General features: G+C 46.0%; 1 protein-coding gene across 1 annotated transcript in view; it reads left to right on the plus strand.

Moving 5' to 3' along the window:
- LOC134944945 (sterol 26-hydroxylase, mitochondrial-like) overlaps nt 1–20,797 on the plus strand; it is a 63,292-nt gene extending 42,495 nt beyond the window's left edge. Inside the window, exons 6-7 of the mRNA XM_063933892.1 lie at nt 13,741–13,941; nt 19,631–20,797. Of these exons, the coding sequence (XP_063789962.1) occupies nt 13,741–13,941; nt 19,631–19,762 (333 nt within the window). The 3' untranslated portion in view covers nt 19,763–20,797. The remainder of the gene's footprint in view (nt 1–13,740; nt 13,942–19,630) is intronic.
- Nucleotides 20,798–22,474: the final 1,677 nt, after the last annotated feature.

Below are 22,474 nucleotides of genomic sequence, written 5' to 3' on the forward strand. Positions count from 1 at the left end.
CAAATAGCCATCCCATTTATGATCACAACATTTTCTAGATGATTTCCAAAATGCCTCTTTTTGGATATAATGAAGGTCCTGAAAGATCACTTTGTAGAGTAATTTATTAGCAATATATAACAATCGGTCACTACTATGTGCATTTCTGCCAAGGTAGGAGTGATAACGGAGAGAGTCAGTCTCCACAGATAAACATATGGCAAGATAATAATAATTTAAAATAGTGGGCTAAATGTGATAGTAATAGGGTGCAAGTTGTAAAAATGTGCGAGTTTAGCACTAAACGAGCACATTATAGAACCTGCAGATGTAAAAGGCTGCATGAACATGCAAACTTGCATGTACAGTAACTTGATTTCCACAACTCTCATGCCCCACCTCACATCCAGATGTTTTTTATCTTTTAAAATATACACCTCCCACAATGTAATAGGGTGCGATTTGTAAAACGGAACTAGTAAAATAAAAAAAAGACCTGGTTCAGATAGGCGAGTTTTACAGAAACCTGTACAGATTAGCAAGATCTGTGCAGGCTTCTGTGTGTAAAAGTAATAAAATAGTTAAAAAATCTGGAAAAATATTATGCGTGATCCTCCCCTAAAAGCATATCCAGCCTCTGGCTCTTGGAGCCATCCTGGCTCAAAAAATACAGGGAAAAAATGGTTAGGGTTCCCCTGTATGTAATGAACCGGCAGAAGGCTCTAGAAGCTGGCCCTGGTTCAAGAAATATAGGCAAAAAAATGCATAGGGTTCCTTTATATTTAATGGTCTAAAAATATGGGGAAAAATGGACATAGGGGACACCCATACTTTTCAAACCAGCACGGAGCTCCACTACCAGGGGGGTAATGCCACAGCCAGGGGACACACTTGAATGGGGTTCCCCGGCCAAAGCATTTATCACCCCTAACTAATTATCCCAGGCCGGGGATTCTGGGGAAGTGGGGACCCCTAATTAAGGGATCCCCCCTTTCCAGGCACCCAAGGCCTGGGCTGAATCCCAGGGGTATCCCCAGCACCCCTGGGCGGTGGATGCTGAGTTGATAACAATTCAGTTAAAATGAGCATAATATTGTGTTTTACAGGAGGACTGTAGGTCCGAGCATGCCTTCCCTACATTCTGATACTTAGAAAACCACTAGTACCAGCATGAGGGGCATTAAGGATCTGCTGGTACATATAGTCCCCCTGTAAAAGAAATATTAAAGTGAAAACGGAACACAAACATCGTAGAAAGTATAACTGTTATACACTTTCTCACATATACTCATCTTGTCCCTGGTGCCACTCAGTCCACTTGTCCAAGTAGAATCCGCTACATAGATAGGGACAAAAAAATTCATACTTCACCAACCCCTTGGAGAAGATCGGTCCTCTTCTCCAGTAGTATCCAGGGGCAATACAAATAGTAAAAATTAAATTCCCGAACCAGCTGGACCTAGAGGAACTATATGTGTATAGACATATAGCTCCTCTCCACAAATGCCTGAAGTCATGTGTTCCGTCAATCAGTGGCTGCTACCATCGGAACAGGTCATTGATTGGCTGTGGGTGGGCTGGTTGTCAGTCATTAGCCAGGCTGCTGTTGATTGACAGCCAGTCCACCCACAGCCAATTAGGCTGGCTGTAGGTAGATTGTTGCTTCCATCAAGTGACCAGCACAGTGGCTTGGCAGTGATCAACTTCCCTTTATAAACTGTAGTATGTTAATTAAATTATATTAAAACAATAGATTTATATGACTTATGGGTTTGCCTCCTGGAAACCTCCCCACTTGACCCTATCCCTTCCCACCACCTACGCTACCTCTCTCCTTCTGCCTGTACCCATCTTGCCCACCTTCTCAATCTCTCCCTCTCATCAGGCACTGTCCCCTCTGCCTTTAAGCATGCTCTTGTCTCCCCTATTCTTACAAAAATTACCCTTGATCCAAACGCCCTCTCCAACTATTGACCCATCTATCTCCTCCCTTTTGCCTCCAAACTCCTTGAGCGTATTGTCTATAACCGCCTCACTGCCTTTCTTTCCTCCCACTCACTGCTTGACCCATTCCAGTCTGGTTTCCACTCTCTCCACTCCACTGAATCTGCCCTCACAAAAGTCTGCAACAACCTCCATACAGCCAAATCTAAGGGCCACTACTCTCTACTTATTCTTCTTGACCTCTCTGCTGCTTTTGACACTGTGGACAAACCTCTCCTTCTGCAAATCCTTCACTCTCTTGGTCTGCATGATACTGCCCTCTCCTGGCTGTCCTCCTACCTCTCTAATCATTCCTTCTCTGTCTCCTCTCATGACCCCCCCCCCACACCCCCACTTTCACTAACTGTTGGTGTCCCCCAAGGTTCTGTTCTTGGTCCTCTCCTTTTCTCTCTCTATACCTCCTTTTTAGGTGAACTCATTAGTTCTTTTAACTTCCAATATCACCTCTATGCTGATGACACTCAAATCTACCTTTCCTCCCCTGATCTCTCCCCAGCTCTCCTCACTTGTACCTCCAACTGTCTCTCTGCTATCTCTTCTGGATGTCCAGGCACTTTCTTAAACTCTACATGTCCAAGATTGAGCTGATCATCTTTCCACCCTCCAGCACAACCTCACCTCCCACAATCTCATTATCCATTGATGACACGACTATCTCCTCTAGCCCCCAAGTACGCTGGCTTTGTGTACTCCTTGACTCCTCCCTCTCCTTCAAGCCACACATTCAGCACCTCTCACAAACCTGTCATTTTCATCTCAATAACCTTTCCAAGATCAGACCCTTTCTCACCCAGGATGCCAACAAGATCAATATACACTCACTAATTATTTCCTCACCAAACGCACTACATCCACCTCCCCTCTCCTAAAAGCCCTTCACTGGCTTCTTTTCCCTTTCAGAATTCAAACTTCGCACACTCACTTACAAAGCACTCACCCACTCCTCTCCCACTTACATCTCTGACCTTACTGTATCTCCCTTTACTCTCCCACCTGTCCTCTTCGCTCTGCTAATGCACACCGACTCTCTTGTCCTCTGATTACTTCCTCCCACTCCTGTCTCCAGATTTTTCATGTGCTGCTCCCTTACTCTGGAATTCTCTACCTCTCCCCCTCAGACTCTCTACCTCTCTACAGAACTTCAAACGGGCTCTTAAGACCCACTTCTTTACCAAACCCAGCCAAGTCCCACGCTCGGTCTATGTCATCTGTATCACCCCTGTCTGTCTGCCCCTCCCCTCCCCTTTAGAATGTAAGCTCTCACAAGTAGGGCCCTCTTCCCTCATGTGATTATCCTTTTCATACTTTAATAATCCTCAACTGCCGAAATCCTGCAGTTTTCAGCCGCCTTGATACATATCTCAGTGTTGTCTACTGATGTAGTTATGCTTAATTACCCTGTACTTGTCCTATATTGTCTTCAACTGTAAGTCATTGTTTTCCTGTTTTGATTATGTGCACATGTACTCTGTAATTGGGTGCTGCGGAACCCTTGTGGTGCCATATAAATAAAGGATAATAATAATAATAATAATAATAATAATAATAATATTGAATGACTTTTACGTATAAAAATGTGGATAGCATGCTAATTTTGTACAGCTGCTAATCAGCAGCCATATTTGGATCTACTATAAAAAGCACATCTTTTTGCCATATGAACATGCTTTTGATAAATCTGCAAGCTCTAACAGTGAAAAACGGCAGACGATACACTCGGTCAGCAAAGATTTCACCTAAGGATCGCCAACTTATCTAGCACTGAACCTACCTTCCATTTGGGACCTCTGGCAGGGTTCGGTATATACCGATGGACGGGATGTCGGTGGTCAGAATACCGACAGCAGCATCCTGTCCATCAGAATCCTGACAGCCCCCCCGAAAGTACACTAACCCTCCCCTGCCCCCTACCCTAACCCTCCCTTGTGGGTGCCTTACCCTAACCCTCCCCAGTGGTGCCTAACACTAACCCCCCCAGGTAGTGCCTAACCCTAACCCTTCCTTCCCTGCTGCCTAAACCTAACTCTCCCCGCTTGGTGCCTAACCCTAACCTCCCCTTGTAAGTGCCTAACCTCCCTTCCTGGTATCTAACCATCCCTTTCACGTCCTTGTACCCTAACTCTAACCTCGCTTCTAATACCTAACCTCCCACTATTCCTGTATGTAAGCGCAGCACGCTAACAGAACGTTCGGGATTCCAGGCATCTGTATTTTGACACCGGGATCCAGAGCACCGTTGTGATTTTGATGCCGGCATTATGCTGCCATTTTGGATTTTGGCATCGATATTTCAGGCGCCGGGATCCCGTCCGAACTACATTCCCTCCAGCAAATCCACAATGTGCATTTGGGAGCCATATATTTTTGTGTTGGACTTCCTCACTAATTTGGAACTGAACTGGTTAATTTTCACCTCAAAGCTGATCAGTTGTGACTCATTTAATGGGATATACACCCACATTTAAAACTTCCTTTTGCTACATTACCAGACTATTTGGAGGACCATTTATTTTATCAGTTCTTGCATTATGTGTTTTTATCTGCTGGCTTATTGAAATGAAGAGACCTTTTATACATGTGCTGCTATTTATTATCTTCTAATCATGTAATTCACATTCTTGTGTTTATTAAATATATGTCTTAGATATGCTATCTGATTATAATTATTGAGATATGTTAAAGGTCTAAAGCCATATATGCGCTACTAGTCTTTTTTTTTCATATGTTTATCTGTGTAGACTGACTCTCTCATTTATCACAGCTGCCCGGCAGAAACACACAGAGTAGCGCCCAATTGTTATATATTGCTAATATATCACACTGATTTTTCAATGCCTTAATTATATCCACAAAGATGCACTTTGGACTTCATCTAGGAAATGTTGTGACCTTAAGTGGGAAGACAGTGAACTTTTCCTCTTTCAAGATTAGTGTGTTGGTAACGAGGGTGCAAGGGGCTTGCACTCATAAAGGAAGTTTGCCTAGCTGTATCAGATGAGGCTGCGTTTATTTGAAGGCACTTCTTATAAGGATTTTGCATCAGCAGCAGACACCAATGCAATTTTTAGTAAAGACGAGGAACTTTCCCAGATGTTGACTGTTGTTTCCTCCTTGCCGAACTGACCATTCCCTGGCCTTCTTATGTGGACTCACTTTCCATAAGATCCGCTCTTCATTGAATCTGCTCTACCCTTCAGTTGTTCAAGTTTTTTTGTCCTTCACACTTGTTTTAACTGCTTACAGAACTTACCTGGTTTATTTTGCCCCTACGCTACTTGCTTTCCTAGGTTTCCCCTCTATGTGATTTACTGAGGACTGTTAGGAGTGATCCTGTTCATTTGCCATTTTTCTTCCTTATGATTTTTTTTGTGCTTTATCCAATTGGAAGTCTGTGTTGGAATACTCCACCATAAGGCTCTTTCTTGTTTTATGTTCGTTTATTCTTTTATGTATGTTCCTATTCATTTTTTGATGCTTTAAAATATTTTTATTTTACCTACTGTATGTTCCAGCCTGGCTAATCCCACTACCAGCTTCAACTTGCCCTGCAACATTACAGCTCCCAGCAATCCCAGTTCTAGCTTGGGTAATCCTGTTTAAAGCAACAACCTGCACCACAGCAACTCCCAGTATTCCAGTTCCAGCCTGGCTCTTCCTGCTCCCAGTTTTGATGTTTTCTACAGCCCTACAGGTCTCAGCAAAACTAGTTCCAGTCTGGTTAATACTGCCTCTAGGATTACTGTTCCTAGCCCGGTACCAGAGCATAGCCGGTCCCGGCCCGGACCCTAAGCGAGTACAGCCAGTCCCAACCCAGCATATGTGCCTATTCACCAGTCCCAGCCCGGCATCCAGAGCTTAGTCAGTTCCAGTCCGGCATTTGTGCCCATTAGCCAGTCCCAGATCACCATCCAGAGCTTAGCTGTTTCCAGCCAAGCATCTGTACTTATTCAGCCTATTCCAGTACAACTCCATGAGCCTTCCTTTGTTCCAGTTCAGCCATCTCCCAGTTCCAGGCCGGCTCCAGTACCAGTTTCAGTCTGGTTCTCGTACCTGTTCCAGTCGAGTCATATTCTGGGTTCAGTCCGGCTCCTATACCGGTCCCGGTCCATGTTGCCATGCAAGGGGAGGAAATAAATTTATATTTCTTGTCTGTGCAGGGTAGCCCACAGATGTTAGACAGCTTTATTTTTACACTGCAATTTAGATTTCAGTTTGGACACACCCCTCCCAAATCTAACTCTTGCTGCATATGGTACATCTGCCTTACGTGCAGTGCACCTGGTTTTGGTCAGATGCACATTTGCTTGCTTTTTTTTGCTTTGTTTCCAAATGCGAATCAGACCCAGTATTATGTAAGGGTATTGCAGTTGGCTCCTCTGAAACCAAGTTAGCACTGTTATCTGATTATATGATCCTGTTATCTGATTATATGATCCTGTTATCTGATTATATGATCCTGTTTGTTTCAGATCCTGTCGCTTCCATCCCAGCACTAGTCAATATCATTCAACAATAAGCTTCACCAAATCTGAGCTTTTACCTTTTACCTGTGAGTCACTGTGACTAATTTCCCTTGTACATTTTTAGACCACCATTTACTCACACACTTCTAGCTTGCTATAATTTAGTTGAAATATCTTGTGATAGAAATTCCATCTACACAGATTTTATGATATTATTTTAAGACTGTTACTTTTAGCACCTGACAGACTTCTCCATAATTAGAAAATTCTTCCTCTTCCCCTCTTGGGCAGCATAGCCAGGGCTGCCATCAGAAATTACGGGGCCCGGGACTGGCAAAATAGGCAGCCCCTCCCAATAATAATAATAATTAAATCAAATATTTTATATTTATATATATATATATATATATATATATATATAAAATCTGTGTCCTCATAGTTTTGTCCCCAGAACCATATTATGCACCACACTGTAATGCCCCGCACAGTAATGCCCCAGTACCTGCACATTGGGGTACTACTTATTGTCAGGGGTTCTGCTTGTCCTCCCCCCCTGCAGCCGCTGCTGGAGCTGCTGCCGATTGTTCAGCAGCCTGTTTCAAGTAAAACTATAGAAAATGTTGCTTCCAAAATGGCTGCTGCCTCGAAGGAGACAGTTATTAAAGATACTAGAGCCTCCTCTAGTATCTTTAATAACTGTCTCCTCTTGAGAGGGACTTTTCAATAGCCTGCAGGAGCCGGGCGGCAGCGGTGGAAGGAGAACGGACGGCGGTGGGCGGGCAGCAGCATGAGCGGCCTGGGCCCTCCCCTCTCTGTTAGAGAGGCCGGGCCCGGGACAGCTGTGCCCGCAGCACCCTCCTTATGGCGGGCCTGAGCGTAGCTATGGTGAAGAGCATTGTTTTTCTAAAACATTCATATTTGATTCAAATGTTACCAATTCAGCTGTAGCGGGGTGATGTGTCACACTGCTATAGTATGTTTATTACATTTGTCTGGTGCTACAAGAAGCCTAGAATTACACTAGCAAAGTGTTCTACCCTTACTCGGTGTCTGCAATACTGCTTACACTTACTGTAACGGTAGCATGCTTTTGCTTCTGGGCTCCATCTTTGACCTGTCGTATTAGAAGATAACCATTTGCCAGATAAATTCCGCCAGCCACTTGCCATTCTGCATAGATTATATGTTAGAGGACTGCATCGCCTTCGTTTCTCTTATCCGGCTTTTACCTCTTGCTAACTGAAAGTTTTCCTGATGGTTACTAACTTTATCACTCATATTGGGCATTTCTTTTACAAAGACCATTTTGGGGTCCTCCACTAATCGACTAAGCACATAATTCAGACTACATAGTCTATGCATTAATTCTTTTATATGTGTGTTTTGATTTTGTATTATTGTAACTGTATATTATTGTTATTAATTGCTGATTTATTATCAAGCTGCATTTCAGTCCCTCATATATCATACCCTCCAACTGTACCTTTTTTTATGGTCTGTACCTGCCAAAAAGGGCTTTGTACCGATTTTTGACTTTCCAAAATAACATTGAAAGTATAGGAATGGGGGTGTGGCCATGTCCCTTTTACCCGTGGCCACACCCCTTTCCTAATTTGTACCAGTTTTCATGTATAAAATGTTGGAGGGTATGATATTAGTGTTGCTATTTTTTATGGTATTGTTTACATTTGTGGCTGCTTTGAAGGAGTCCCTCCTTTATACAGCTTAATTTTCTTGGTAGTGACCGTATTAAGATTTTAGTTTAGGTTGCCTTACTACTGCTTGTTAGTATTTCATAAATATCTATGTTAGGCTAACTGTCAGAACAGGCTGTTTTTGTGAATCCATTGGACCAGTGGCGTAAGTTCACCCCAGTCGCCCGGAGGCATGATAAAATGTTGGTGCCCCCCCCCCCCCCCACACACACACATATAGGAATATATATATATATATATACAGTATATATATATATATATATATATATATATGAAGAAGTGCCGCTCACGGGACTTGATTGATAAAAATAAGACTCAGGACACAGCTGAGACCGCTGTGTCCTGAGTCTTATTTTTATCAATCAAGTCCCGTGAGTGCCACTTCTTCATTGATTTATCTGCAAGGTCCCACAGACCTATTAGGAGGCAACTGGGCATTAACTGGATGAGGAGAGAGTATATATATATATATATATATATATATACACACCATATGTAGATATCTGGTACTCGGGGGGAACAGTAGCAGCATACTCACAATAGTACTTTCACAATAGTAGTATTGTGTAGTACACATACCTCTTTCACTTACACAAACACATGCCTCTTTCACTTACACACATACACACACACACACACACACACACGTCTTTCACTTACACACACGTCTCTTTCACTTACACACACGCATGTCTCTTTTACTTACACTCACATACCTCTCACGTAAACCCACACTCACATGCCTCTTTCAGTTACACACATATGCATCTTTCAATTACACACACACAATTACACACACACGCCTTTTTCAATTACACACACACACACATACACACACCATGCCTCATTCAATTACACACACACACTCACATGCCTTTCACTTACACACACGCCTCTTTCAATTACACACCAACACACAGTTACACACACACAATTACACACACACACAAACACACACACACACACACACACACACGCCTCTTTCACTTAAACAGACACACACATGCCTCTTTCAACTACACACACACAATTACACACACACCACACCTCATTTAATTATATACACACGTCTCTTTCACTTAAACACACAACTTTCGTTAAAAAACACAGACACACACACACCTCCCTTAAAAACATTAACACACAGTCAGTGCTGCCAATATTTATTATAGATACCCCCAGTAATCACCCCCCATACACACACATACACCACAAACAGCACACATACACAGTGCAGCAGCTTGAGGCGGGTGGTGCCAGTGCCTACCTGCGGCTAGCAGCAGGACGGGTGAAGAGAGAGCTTCAGACAGACAGCTCAATTGGAAGTGCCTGTGATCAGCTGTGCGCCGGAGCTCCCCCTAGCTGCAGCCAGCTGCCAGCTCGTCTCTGTGGATACGAGGAGGCAGCTGCTGTAGCCATGTCACGACACTGGCAAAGCTCCTCCATCCACATTCGGCACAGCGGCGATGGGTTGTCGGGTAGTGGGAGGCAATGGAGGACAGGTGCCCCCTTGAGGTCAGGAGCGCGGTGGCAGCCGACTCCACTGCCTCCCACAGTTCCGCCCCTGCGTTGGACTCAGACCAGCTGAAGGAGGATAAATTCCTTTTCATATATTTTATTAACGGCAACAGATCTTAATGTAGCTGAAGAAAGTCTGTGACTAACTACTTCAGGGTTGGCGAACTGTAGTGAATGAGGTCATTGGACTCCTGAAGAATGACGTTGGTGAATGTAGAGAGAGGTGGTTTGTTGAATGATGAAGAGGCGTGGCGGAGGAACTATGACGAGGTCTGCAGGATGACGTAGAAGCGTGAGAAGAACTGCGAAGAATTGGTTCCTGGATGGTATGAGAACTTAAATGAAGAATTGTAAAGAATGTCAACTGAATGATACGAAGTTGTGACTAAAGAACTGTGAAGAATATGTTGTGGATGATACAAAGACATGACTGAAGAACTGTGAAGATGTGTTTGCTGGATGATGTGAAGACATGACTGAAGAACTGTGAAGATTGATTTGCTGGATGATGCGAAGACGTGAATGAAGAACTGTAAAGATCATCCACTGGATGATATGAACACGTGACTGAGAGACACAGGCAGAGGCTGGCGAGCCTTCATGGGATTCCGGAGAATCCGAAGGTACCGGCGGGATAGCGGTTAACCATGACCACGTTCTGGGGAGCTGACAAGCACAAAGCAGCAAGAGCAGGCTGACAACTAAGAGAGCAAAGATGGCACCAGAATACCTGGAGATGCACAGAACAATCTGAGGGAGCACAGAGCTAGAGTACAGAGTAACTACAACAAAAGCACTGGCACAGAATGCAAAATTCCCAGCCTATTTATAGGCAGCAAGGAAACAGAATTGGCTGACACTGACCCATAGACGCTCATTGGTGCTGCAATTGGTCTCCAACATGGCCGCCCCCTATGCTGCAGACACACAGGAATGCAGTAGGCCATTAGGTCTTCCCTCCTGCCTCCCGGAAGCTGCGCCACTTCCACCGCTGTCCGTGGTGCGTCCCCATGTGACCACCCAGCACCGTGATCAGCTGCGCCGGCAGAGGACAGATCCCAGGACCCGCGATGGTAAGCGCTCGCCTCGTGACAGTAACATGTTAGTCCCCACCCCTTCACCCCCTAAGAAATTACATGTACATTAAATACTCACAGCCTTTGCTCAATACTTTGTTGATGCACCTTTGGCAGCAATTACAGCCTCAAGTCTTTTTGAATATGATGCCACAAGCTTGGCACATCTATCTTTGGGCAGTTTCGCCCATTTCTCTTTGCAGCACCTCTCAAGCTCCATCAGGTTGGATGGGAAGCGTCGATGCACAGCCATTTTCAGATCTCTCCAGATATGTTCATTCGGATTCAAGTCTAGGCTCTGGCTGGGCCACTCAAGGATATTCACAGAGTTGTCCTGAAGCCACTCCTTTGATATCTTGGCTGTGTGCTTAGGGTCATTGTCCTGCTGAAAGATGAACTGTCGCCCCAGTCCGAGGTCAAGAGCGCTCTGAAGAAGGTTATCATCCAGGATGTCTCTGTACATTGCTGCATTCATCTTTCCCTCTATCCTGACTAGTCTCCCCATTCCTGCCACCAAAAAACATCCCCACAGCATGATGCTGCCACCACCATGCTTTACTGTAGGGATGGTATTGGCCTTGTGATGAGTTGTGCCTGGTGTCCTCCAAACATGATGCCTGGCATTCACACCAAAGAGCTCAATCTTTGTCTCATCAGACCAGAGAATTTTGTTTCCCATGGTCTGAGAGTTCTTCAGGTGCATTTTGACAAACTCCAGGCAGGCTGCCATGTGCTTTTTACTAAGGAGTGGTTTCCGTCTGGCCACTCTACCATACAGGCCTGATTGGTGTATTGCTGCAGAAATGGTTGTCCTTCTGGAAGGTTCTCCTCTATCCACAGAGGAATGCTGTAGCTCTGACAGAGTGACCATCGGGTTCTTGGTCACCTCCCTGAGTAGGGCCCTTCTCCCCCGATCACTCAGTTTAGACAGCCGGCCAGCTCTAGGAAGAGTCCTGGTGGTTCCGAACTTCTTCCATTTACGGATGATGGAAGCCACTGTGCTCATTGGGACCTTCAAAGCAGCAGATATTTTTCTGTACCTTTCCCCAGATTTGTGCCTTGAGACAATCCTGTCTCAGAGGTCTACAGACAATTCCTTTGACTTCATGCTTGGTTTGTGCTCAGACATGCTGGTAAGAAAAGGAGGAGAGAGATGGGAGGCAAAGGAGGAGACAGGAGAGAGAGAGAGAGAGAAAGAATTGTAATGTATTTGAGTTGTAAGCAATTTGTGCTAAGCATGTTGAGCAGGTAATATCTCTCTCTCTCTCTCTCTCTCTCTCTCTTTTTATATATATATATATATATATATATATATATACTGCTCAAAAAAATAAAGGGAACACTAAAATAACACATCCTAGATCTGAATGAATGAAATATTCTTATTAAATACTTTGTTCTTTACAAAGTTGAATGTGCTGACAACAAAATCACACGAAAATTATCAATGGAAATCAAATTTATTAACCCATGGAGGTCTGGATTTGGAGTCACCCTCAAAATGAAAGTGGAAAAACACACTACAGGCTGATCCAACTTTGATGTAATGTCCTTAAAACAAGTCAAAATGGGGCTCAGTAGTGTGTGTGGCATCCACGTGCCTGTATGACCTCCCTACAACGCCTGGGCATGCTCCTGATGAGGTGGCGGATGGTCTCCTGAGGGATCTCCTCCCAGACTTGGACTAAAGCATCCGCCAACTCCTGGACAGTCTGTGGTGCAACGTGGCATTGGTGGATGGAGCGAGACATGATGTCCCAGATGTGCTCAATTGGATTCAGGTCTGGGGAACGGGCGGGCCAGTCCATAGCATCAATGCCTTTGTCTTGCAGGAACTGCTAACACACTCCAGCCACATGAGTTCTAGCATTGTCTTGCATTAGGACGAACTCAGGGCCAACCGCACCAGCATATGGTCTCACAAGGGGTCTGAGGATCTCATCTCGGTACCTAATGGCAGTCAGGCTACCTCTGGCGAGCACATGGCGGGCTGAGCGGCCCCCCAAACAAATGCCACCCCACACCATTACTGACCCACTGCCAAACCGGTCATGCTGGAGGATGTTGCAGGCAGCAGAACGTTCTCCTTGTCATCTGCAGACTCTGTCACGTCTGTCACATGTGCTCAGTGAGAACCTGCTTTCATCTGTGAAGAACACAGGGCGCCAGTGGCGAATTTTCCAATCTTGGTGTTTTCTGGCAAATGCCAAACGTTCTGCACGGTGTTGGGCTGTAAGCACAACCCCCACCTGTGGACGTCGGGCCCTCACACCACCCTCATGGAGTCTGTTTCTGATCGTTTGAGTAGACACATGCACATTTGTGGCTTGCTGGAGGTCATTTTGCAGGGCTCTGGCAGTGCTCCTCCTGTTCCTCCTTGCACAAAGGCGGAGGTAGCGGTCCTGCTGCTGGGTTGTTGCCCTCCTACAGCCTCCTCCATGTCTCCTGATGTACTGGCCTGTCTCCTGGTAGCGCCTCCATGCTCTGGACACTACGCTGACAGACACAGCAAACCTTCTTGCCACAGCTCGCATTGATGTGCCATCCTGGATGAGCTGCACAACCTGAGCCACTTGTGTGGGTTGCAGGGAGGTCATACAGGCACGTGGAGGCCACACACACTACTGAGCCTCATTTTGACTTGTTTTAAGGACATTACATCAAAGTTGGATCAGCCTGTAGTGTGTTATTCCACTTTCATTTTGAGGGTGACTCCAAATCCAGACCTCCATGGGTTAATAAATTTGATTTCCATTGATAATTTTTGTGTGATTTTGTTGTCAGCACATTCAACTATGTAAAGAACAAAGTATTTAATAAGAATATTTCATTCGTTCAAATCTAGGATGTGTTATTTTAGTATTCCCTTTATTTTTATGAGCAGTGTGTATATATATATATATATATATATATACACAAAAGCTGTATATATTATATTTTTATTCTTATATTTTAGTCTTATATTTTTATTCTTCTACTTTGCAGACACTGTTTACCCTATGTCATTATCAAATAAGTCGTGATGAGAAGAATTTCTCAGAACCAAACAGATTCTACCCTCAGCGCTGGTTTAAGGAGAATAAAGAAAAGAACAACCCCTTTTGCAGTATCCCATTTGGATATGGGGTGAGGACCTGTGTGGGACGCCGGCTTGCTGAACTGGAAATGTATATGATAATATCTCGGGTAAGTATTAACTGATAAACTTACCAGTGGGATGTTGCATTTTGTCTAGAGTTGGACCTATTACTGAGTCAGCTTTGGGTAACAACGTGTAATTAATTTAAATGAGAAAAAAAAGAGATGACATAATCCATAGATAATAATGTAACATGCTGCAATGGTGTGGTTTCAAGTCAATAAATGTCATTATATCTTTTATCTGCACCTACAGTAGGTGACCACACTTTTTTTATTTACAACTTTTAAATGGTGCAGATGGCGTTTCTGAGCAAGAGGACCAATCAGAAGCCAATATTTGTGTGAATTAAGCTTTTGTTTGGTCCTCCCACTGTGTTTGCCTTCTGCAGCATGACATAGTCACATTTTTCTGGTGTGTCGGTGAACACAGAACCCAAGGGAACCACAGAACCCAAGGGAAAATGTCTCCTGTGAATTGTACACTTGGTACAGTGATTTTTCATTGTACCTCAGAGATTTCAGTTAGTAGACTGAATAATTGTAAACATTTCTTCAAATGACAAAATTGCTGACTTAAGGCCCCCATACACTACAAAGATATGTCTGAGGCTGAAGTCTGAGGCGATTTCCCTCGATTCCCAGGAGTGGTTCCATATGATTCCATACGATTTGGTACATTTTGCATGCGATATATCTTTTGCGATCCCAGCCATGCCTGCGTGAACCGACATATCACGAGTGCAGCACTAACGATCTAGGGGAGCTGATCCGACCCTCACGGGAACGTGCATCGGATTGGATCGTAAACGCATCCAAAATGCATGATTTTACCCGATATATGATCCTGAATGCTTGAAATTGGATGAAATCGGGCATTATCGTTCTAGTGTACGGGGCCCTTTAGTGTAATAGGTTATCAATATTACATTTCTGAAAGAACAAAAAAAAGAATGAGAAATTTACACGATAGGTGTATAGGAAAACTATTTACTTAACTTTGAAAAATAAGGATGGCACAATTCTTGGATTTATAGAATTGGTATTCCATCAACTAAGGAGCTCCCAGATAGACTCATGCATCCTAGAACTTTCATGGAGGAGACAGAAGTGGCTTTTTATCACCTACTGGAAAGATCCAAGTGAATTTCACACTTTGCACTTCAGTCTAAAATTGATTTTTCCTTCTTAAGTTTCGTAAACGGATTCAGTATGCTTTACCGGTGGACGGGAAGCCGGCTGTCCGTATCCCAACAGCGGCATCCCATCCGCCAGAATGCCTGCAGCAGGGCGAGCGCTAAGAGTCCTTACGCAGGCTCACTGCGCTCGCCACGCTGCGGGCTCGGTGGCTTACTGAGCTCTCCACAGGATCTATTCCCACTCTGTGGGTGTCACGGACACTTATGAGTAGCCCTGCTGCACCGGGATTCCAGCTGGCAGCATTGCTGGCTTTCAGGATTAGTATCCTGACTGCCAAAATCCCTACAGCCGGCAAATGAAACGCAGCCCTCGTAAACCAATGCTAGCTTTGCACAGTAGATGGAAGAAGTACTCAAATCAAAGATAAAATGTGACCATTATATGGTGTTAAATTATAGAGTTGATACATTTGTTATGAGCACAGCCTTTTTCAATCTATTTTAAAGTAGCTTTATATCAGTTTTAATCTAATCTATTTCTAGTGCCATGGTCTGAGTATATAAAAGCATGCGTCTCTGAGTCTAAATTATGTCTTACATGAAGTGACTGACTATATATAAATGTTAATTTCTCTAACGTCCTTGAGGATGCTGGGACTCCGTAAGGACCATGGGGTATAGACGGGCTCCGCAGGAGATAGGGCACTTTAAGAAAGCTTTGGACTCTGGGTGTGCACTGGCTCCTCCCTCTATGCCCCTCCTCCAGACCTCAGTTTTACACTGTGCCCAGAGCAAGATGGGTGCACTGCAGAGAGCTCTCCAGGGTTCTTTGCCTAGAAGCATTTTTGTTTGGATTTTTTTCTACCTTTTACTACTTTTTCACAGGGAGCACTGCTGGCAACAGGCTCCCTGCATCGAGGGACTGAGGAGAGAAGAGCAGACCTTCTTGTCAAAGATAGGCTCTGCTTCCTCGGCTACTGGACACCATTAGCTCCAGAGGGGGTGAACGCAGGTTCTTACTGGGCGTCCACACCCGAAGCCGCGCCGCCGTTCTCCTCACAGAGCTAGAAGTACAGAAGACAGAAGTCGTCAGGCGGCAGAAGCCTTCAGCTTCACTGAGGTATGCACAGCACTGCAGCTGTGCGTCATTGCTCCCATACACCTCACATACTCCGGTCACTGTAAGGGTGCAGGGCGGCGCAGGGGGGGGGGGGGGGGGGGGGCGCCCTGGGCAGCAATATAAACCTCTGCATGGCAAAATGACTATATACTGTACATGTACAGGTGGGCTCTGTACATGTATATAAAAGAGCCCCCGCCATATTTTACTAAGTTTGAGCGGGACAGAAGCCCGCCGCCGAGGGGGCGGGGCTTCTCCCTCAGCACTCACCAGCGCCATTTTCTCTCCACAGCACTGCTGAGAGGAAGCTCCCCGGACTCTCCCCTGCTTACACACGGTGAAAGGGTGCTTAAAAGAGAGGGGGGGGGGGGCACATAATTGGCGGTTTACATATTGGCGGACATAAAGGATGCTTACCTTCATGTTCCGATATTCCCCCTGCATCAGGCGTTCCTGAGATTTGCAGTGCAGGACTGTCACTACCAATTTCAGACGTTGCTGTTTGGGCTTTCCACGGCCCCGAGAATTTTCACCAAGGTAATGGCGTAAATGATGGTGCTCCTGCGCAGGCAGGGGGTCACAATTATCCCATACTTGGATGATCTCCTCATAAAGGCGAGATCTCGGGAGAGGTTGCTGGACAGCGTGTCTCTGTCCATGAAGACGTTGCAGATAAACGGCTGGATTCTCAATATACCGAAGTCCCAGCTAGTCCCTACAATGCGTCTGACCTTTTTGGGGCAGATTCTAGACACAGACCAGAAAAAGGTTTTTCTTCCGATCGAATAGGTTCAGGAACTCATAGCCATGGTCAGGAACCTATTAAAACCAAAAAAGGTTTCAGTGCATCATTGCACGCGGGTCCTGGGGAAGATGATGGCTTCCTACGAGGCCATCCCTTTCGGCAGGTTCCATGCGAGGACTTTTCAATGGGACCTCTTGGACAAGTGGTCCGGGTCCCATTTGCAAATGCATCAAAGGATCACCCTGTCTCCCAGGACCAGGGTATCTCTCCTGTGGTGGCTGAACAGTGCTCACCTTCTAGAAGGTCGCAGGTTCGGCATTCAGGACTGGGTCCTGGTAACCACGGACGCAAGCCTCCGAGGCTGGGGAGCAGTGACACTGGGAAGAAATTTCCAAGGTCTCTGGTCAAGCCTAGAGTTTTGTCTCCACATCAACGTCCTGGAGTTGAGGGCCATATACAACGCCCTGCGTCAAGCGGAGGAGTTGCTGCGGAGAAAACCGGTTCTGATTCAGTCAGACAATGTCACGGCAGTGGCTCATATAAACCGCCAAGGCGGAACAAGGAGCAGAATGGCCATGGCAGAAGCAACCAGGATTCTACGCTGGGCGGAAGGCCATGTAAGCGCGCTATCAGCGGTGTTCATCCCGGGGGTGGACAACTGGGAGGCGGACTTCCTCAGCAGGCACGACCTGCATCCGGGAGAGTGGGGACTTCATCAAGAAGTCTTCGCACAGATCACGGATCGTTGGGGACTGCCTCAAATCGACATGATGGCATCCCGTCTCAACAAAAAGCTAATGCGGTATTGCGCCAGGTCAAGGGACCCTGAGGCGGTAGCAGTAGACGCTCTGGTGACACCTTGGGTGTTCAGATCGGTCTATGTGTTTCCTCCTCTTCCTCTCATACCCAAGGTGTTGAGAATAATACGAAGAAGCAGGGTCAGAACAATACTCATTGTTCCGGATTGGCCACGGAGGACTTGGTATCCGGAACTGCAAGAGTTGCTCGCAGGGGATCCGTGGCCTCTTCCTCTAAGGCAGGACTTGCTGCGGCAGGGGCCCTGTCTGTTCCAAGACTTACCGCGGCTGCGTTTGATGGCATGGCGGTTGAACGCCGGATCCTAGCGGAAAAAGGGATTCCGGAGGAAGTCATTCCTACCCTGATCAAGGCTAGGAAAGACGTGACGTTAAAACATTATCACCGTATATGGCGGAAATATGTTTCTTGGTGTGAGGCCAGAGCTGCTCCTACGGAGGAGTTCCATTTGGGCCGTCTACTTCACTTCCTTCAAACAGGAGTGACTTTGGGCCTAAAATTAGGGTCCATAAAGGTCCAGATTTCGGCCTTATCCATTTCCTTTCAAAGAGAATTGGCCTCTATTCCTGAAGTACAGACCTTTGTGAAGGGGGTGCTGCATATTCAGCCTCCCTTTGTGCCTCCGGTGGTGCCTTGGGATCTTAACGTGGTGTTACGTTTCCTCAAGTCACCTTGGTTTGAACCACTCAAAACTGTGGAGTTGAAATACCTTGCGTGGAAAGTGGTCATGTTGTTGGCGTTAGCTTCGGCAAGACGTGTTTCCGAATTGGCGGCTTTATCACATAAAAGCCCATACTTGGTTTTTCACGTGGATAGTTCAGAGTTGAGGACTCGCCCTCACTTTCTGCCAAAAGTGGTCTCATCTTTTCATGTGAACCAACCTATTGTCGTGCCTGTGGCTACACGGGACTTGGAGGATTCCGAGTCCCTGGATGTAGTCAGGGCTTTGAAGATTTATGTGACCAGAACGGCTAGAATCAGGAAGACTGAAGCTTTGTTCGTTCTGTATGCGGCCAACAAGGTTGGCGCTCCTGCTTCAAAGCAGACTATTGCTCGCTGGATCTGTAACACGATTCAGCAGGCGCATTCTACGGCAGGATTGCCGTTACCGAAATCGGTTAAGGCCCACTCCACTAGAAAAGTGGGCTCTTCTTGGGCGGCTACCCGAGGGGTCTCGGCATTACAGTTGTGCCGAGCAGCTACTTGGTGGGGACAAACACCTTTGCAAAGTTCTATAAGTTTGATACCCTGGCTGAGGAGGACCTCCTGTTTGCTCAATCGGTGCTGCAGAGTCATCCGCACTCTCCCGCCCGTTTGGGAGCTTTGGTATAATCCCAATGGGCCTTACGGAGTCCCAGCATCCTCAAGTACGTTAGAGAAAATAAGATTTTACTTACCAGTAAATCTATTTCTCGTAGTCCGTAGAGGATGCTGGGCGCCCGTCCCAAGTGCGGACTTCTTCTGCAAGACTTGTATATAGTTATTGCTTACATAAGGGTTATGTTATAGTTTTTCGGTTGAACCGTGGCTATGTTGTTGTTCATACTGTTAACTGGGTAAGTTTATCACAAGTTATACGGTGTGATGGGTGTGGCTGGTATGGATCTCGCCCTTAGATTTACAAAAATCCTTCCTCGTACTGTCCATCTCCTCTGGGCACAGTTTCCCTAACTGAGGTCTGGAGGAGGGGCATAGAGGGAGGAGCCAGTGCACACCCAGAGTCCAAAGCTTTCTTAAAGTGCCCTATCTCCTGCGGAGCCCGTCTATTCCCCATGGTCCTTACGGAGTCCCAGCATCCTCTACGGACTACGAGAAATAGATTTACCGGTAAGTAAAATCTTATTATCCATCATATTTAAAAAAATGTGCAAAATGTAAATACTGATGTGGACTTTAATGGCTTCTCTTTATCATCAGATTTTGAAGAAATATGAACTTAGACCAGAACCAGCTGGTAGAGAGATTGACACTGTGAACAGGGTGGTACTAGCCCCTAAGAAGCCAATTAATCTTCAGTTTTTGGAAAGACATCGTGCCCAATCTGTTTAATTATCACCATTGGTGCTTTTGGCACTTTTTGATGAATTTTTAAGATGAAGAACTTGTACATTCTCTGTATCTACATACTGTAACATATTAATTATCATTAACAGATGGAAAATTCTACCTGTTTGTAAGAGTTTTAACATAATCAGCAAAGTTTTAATAGTCTGAAGCACAAATGATCAATGTGCTGAAAGTACTCGAATGTCAGGAACTTTGGTGCTGTCCACGGAACTATGCTACATACTTGCCACTCTTGTTCCTTACTTTGTAAGATTAGCAAAGTGATTTGGCTCGCAAGCATATACTATTGCCTGCAGGTTGAAGGCAACAAGGACTTCCCCATGCCAATGTTCTGTGTTTATGAGAATGGACTCCATAATCTCGGCTAGTGGCTCTGTGAGGTATAAAATATATCCGTGTCTAGCAATCACTGCTAGGTGATTGTCCACTTTAGCTAATTCCTGATCATGTTCTGTGTTGTATGGCTTCAGATTACGCTCTGTCACTATTCCTACTTGCTTGCAAGTGTGCTAGACCTTTTAACCTCATTAACCCTTTTGCTACTGTTTTGCACACAAATGTGCAAGTCCACCAAACTATGTTGTTGATTACTGTTTTACCTGCAAGTGTACCAGACCTTTGGATAGTGGGGGTAATTCCAAGTTGATCGCAGCAGGAAATTTTTTAGCAGTTGGGCAAAACCATGTGCACTGCAGGGGGGGCAGATATAACATTTGCAGAGAGAGTTAGATTTGGTTGGGTTATTTTGTTTCTGTGCAGAGTAAATACTGGCTGCTTTATTTTTACATTGCAATTTAGATTGCAGATTGAACTCACCACACCCAAATCTGCACGTTATATCTGCCTCCCCTGCAGTGCACATGGTTTTGCCCAACTGCTAACAAAAATCCCGCTGCGATCAACTCAGAATTACCCCCAGTATTAGACCACTATTCTTGCTCATTGCTAAAACGCCATTCTGCTCCATAAAAGTCCATATTCTACTAACTTCTGCAATAAATTATTACATTAAACATACTTGGAAAATTGTACCTGCTCTATGTGCACTGTTATATGCTGCTACTACTGTATATAACACCTCCACCCAATCCTTGATATCATAACCACTGCGTAAGAAGATGCAGTCGCTGGCTGCAACATGCCACCAAAACAGCTGCAACACACCTGCGCTTGAGTCACCACAAACCCCCTGTTACCTCCCACAAATGGTCAATTCCTGTCAATCACTCTGCATCCTAACACACACTATAATCCACAGTAGCAAAAACAATCGACCAACTGTGCAAACATTGGCCCCAGGGGCGGATCCAGAAGAAAATGATAGGGGGGGCACCATGGAAGGGGCAAGTACATTTGCGTGCGGCTTTGGTGCATGTGAGGTGGCGCTTCTTATACAATGCCCACAGTTGTAGCGCTCATTATGCAATGTCCACTGTACTGGTAGTGCCCCTTATATAGACCCCATAGTAGTGGTGTCCCTTATGCAATGCCCGTATTGCCCCCAGTAGTAATGTTGCCTGTAGTAATGCCCCCAGTCATTATGCCCCCAGTGGTAATGCCCCTGCAGTTATGACCCCAGTAGTTTAGCCACCAGTAGTAATGCCCCCCTATAGTTTGCCCCATTGTAGTTTAGCCCCTGTAGTTATGCCCCCCTTATAGTTTAGCCACCAGTAGTAATGCCCCCCTGTAGTTTGCCCCATTGCAGTTTAGCCCCTGTAGTTATGCCCCCCTTATAGTTTAGCCTCCAGTAGTAATGCCCCCAATAGTTTGGCCCCTGTAGTTATGCCCCCAGTAGTTTGGCTCCCCCTGTAGTTTAGCCCCCAAGTAGTAATGCCCCCAATAGTTTGGCCCCTGTAGTTATGCCCCCAGTAGTTTGGCTCCCCCTGTAGTTTAGCCCCCAAGTAGTAATGCCCCCAATAGTTTGGCCCCTGTAGTTATGCCCCCAGTAGTTTGGCTCCCCCTGTAGTTTAGCCCCCAAGTAGTAATGCCCCTGTAGTTTAGCCCCCAAGTAGTAATGCCCCCTGTAGGTGCCCCCCATTAATAATGCCCCCAGTAGCTGCCCCCCCAGTAATAATGCCCCCAGTAGCTGCCCCCCCAGTAGTGATGCCCCCAGTTATAATGCCCCCAGTAGTAATGCCCCCCCTCAGTAGTAATGCCCCTTGTTGATGCCCCCCCCCCAGTAGTAATGCCCCTTGTTGGTGCCCCCCCACTAGTAATGTCCCCCCGTAGTTTCCCCCAGGAGATGCCCCCGCTGCATTAAGGAAGAAAAAAACATAATACTTACCGAGCCCCGTTCCCGCGCCGCTGCAGTCCTCCTTCTGGCTGGCGTCCTCTCCTCAGTACTATGAGAGAGACGTCATGACTGACGTCTCTCCCATAGCGCACGGCGCAGTGACAGCGCCGGAAGCCGGAGCTCAGTACTGAGCTCCTGCCTCCGGCTACCGCTGTGCAGGGAGACGGGCGCCCGCTGGTAACACAATCTCAGCGGGCGCCCGTCATCTCCCTGTGCGGCGCCGACGCCGCGGGGGGGGGGACGGGGGACGGGGGGGGGAAGCCACAAATGACAGGGGGGGCACGGGCCCGAGTGCCCCCCCCCCTGGATCCGCCACTGATTGGCCCTCATTCCGAGTTGTTCGCTCGCAAGCTGCTTTTAGCAGCTTTGCACACGCTAAGCCGCCGCCTACTGGGAGTGAA

The sequence above is a fragment of the Pseudophryne corroboree genome, chromosome 7 (assembly GCF_028390025.1).
Source record: "Pseudophryne corroboree isolate aPseCor3 chromosome 7, aPseCor3.hap2, whole genome shotgun sequence".
NCBI classification, from domain to species: domain Eukaryota; kingdom Metazoa; phylum Chordata; class Amphibia; order Anura; family Myobatrachidae; genus Pseudophryne; species Pseudophryne corroboree.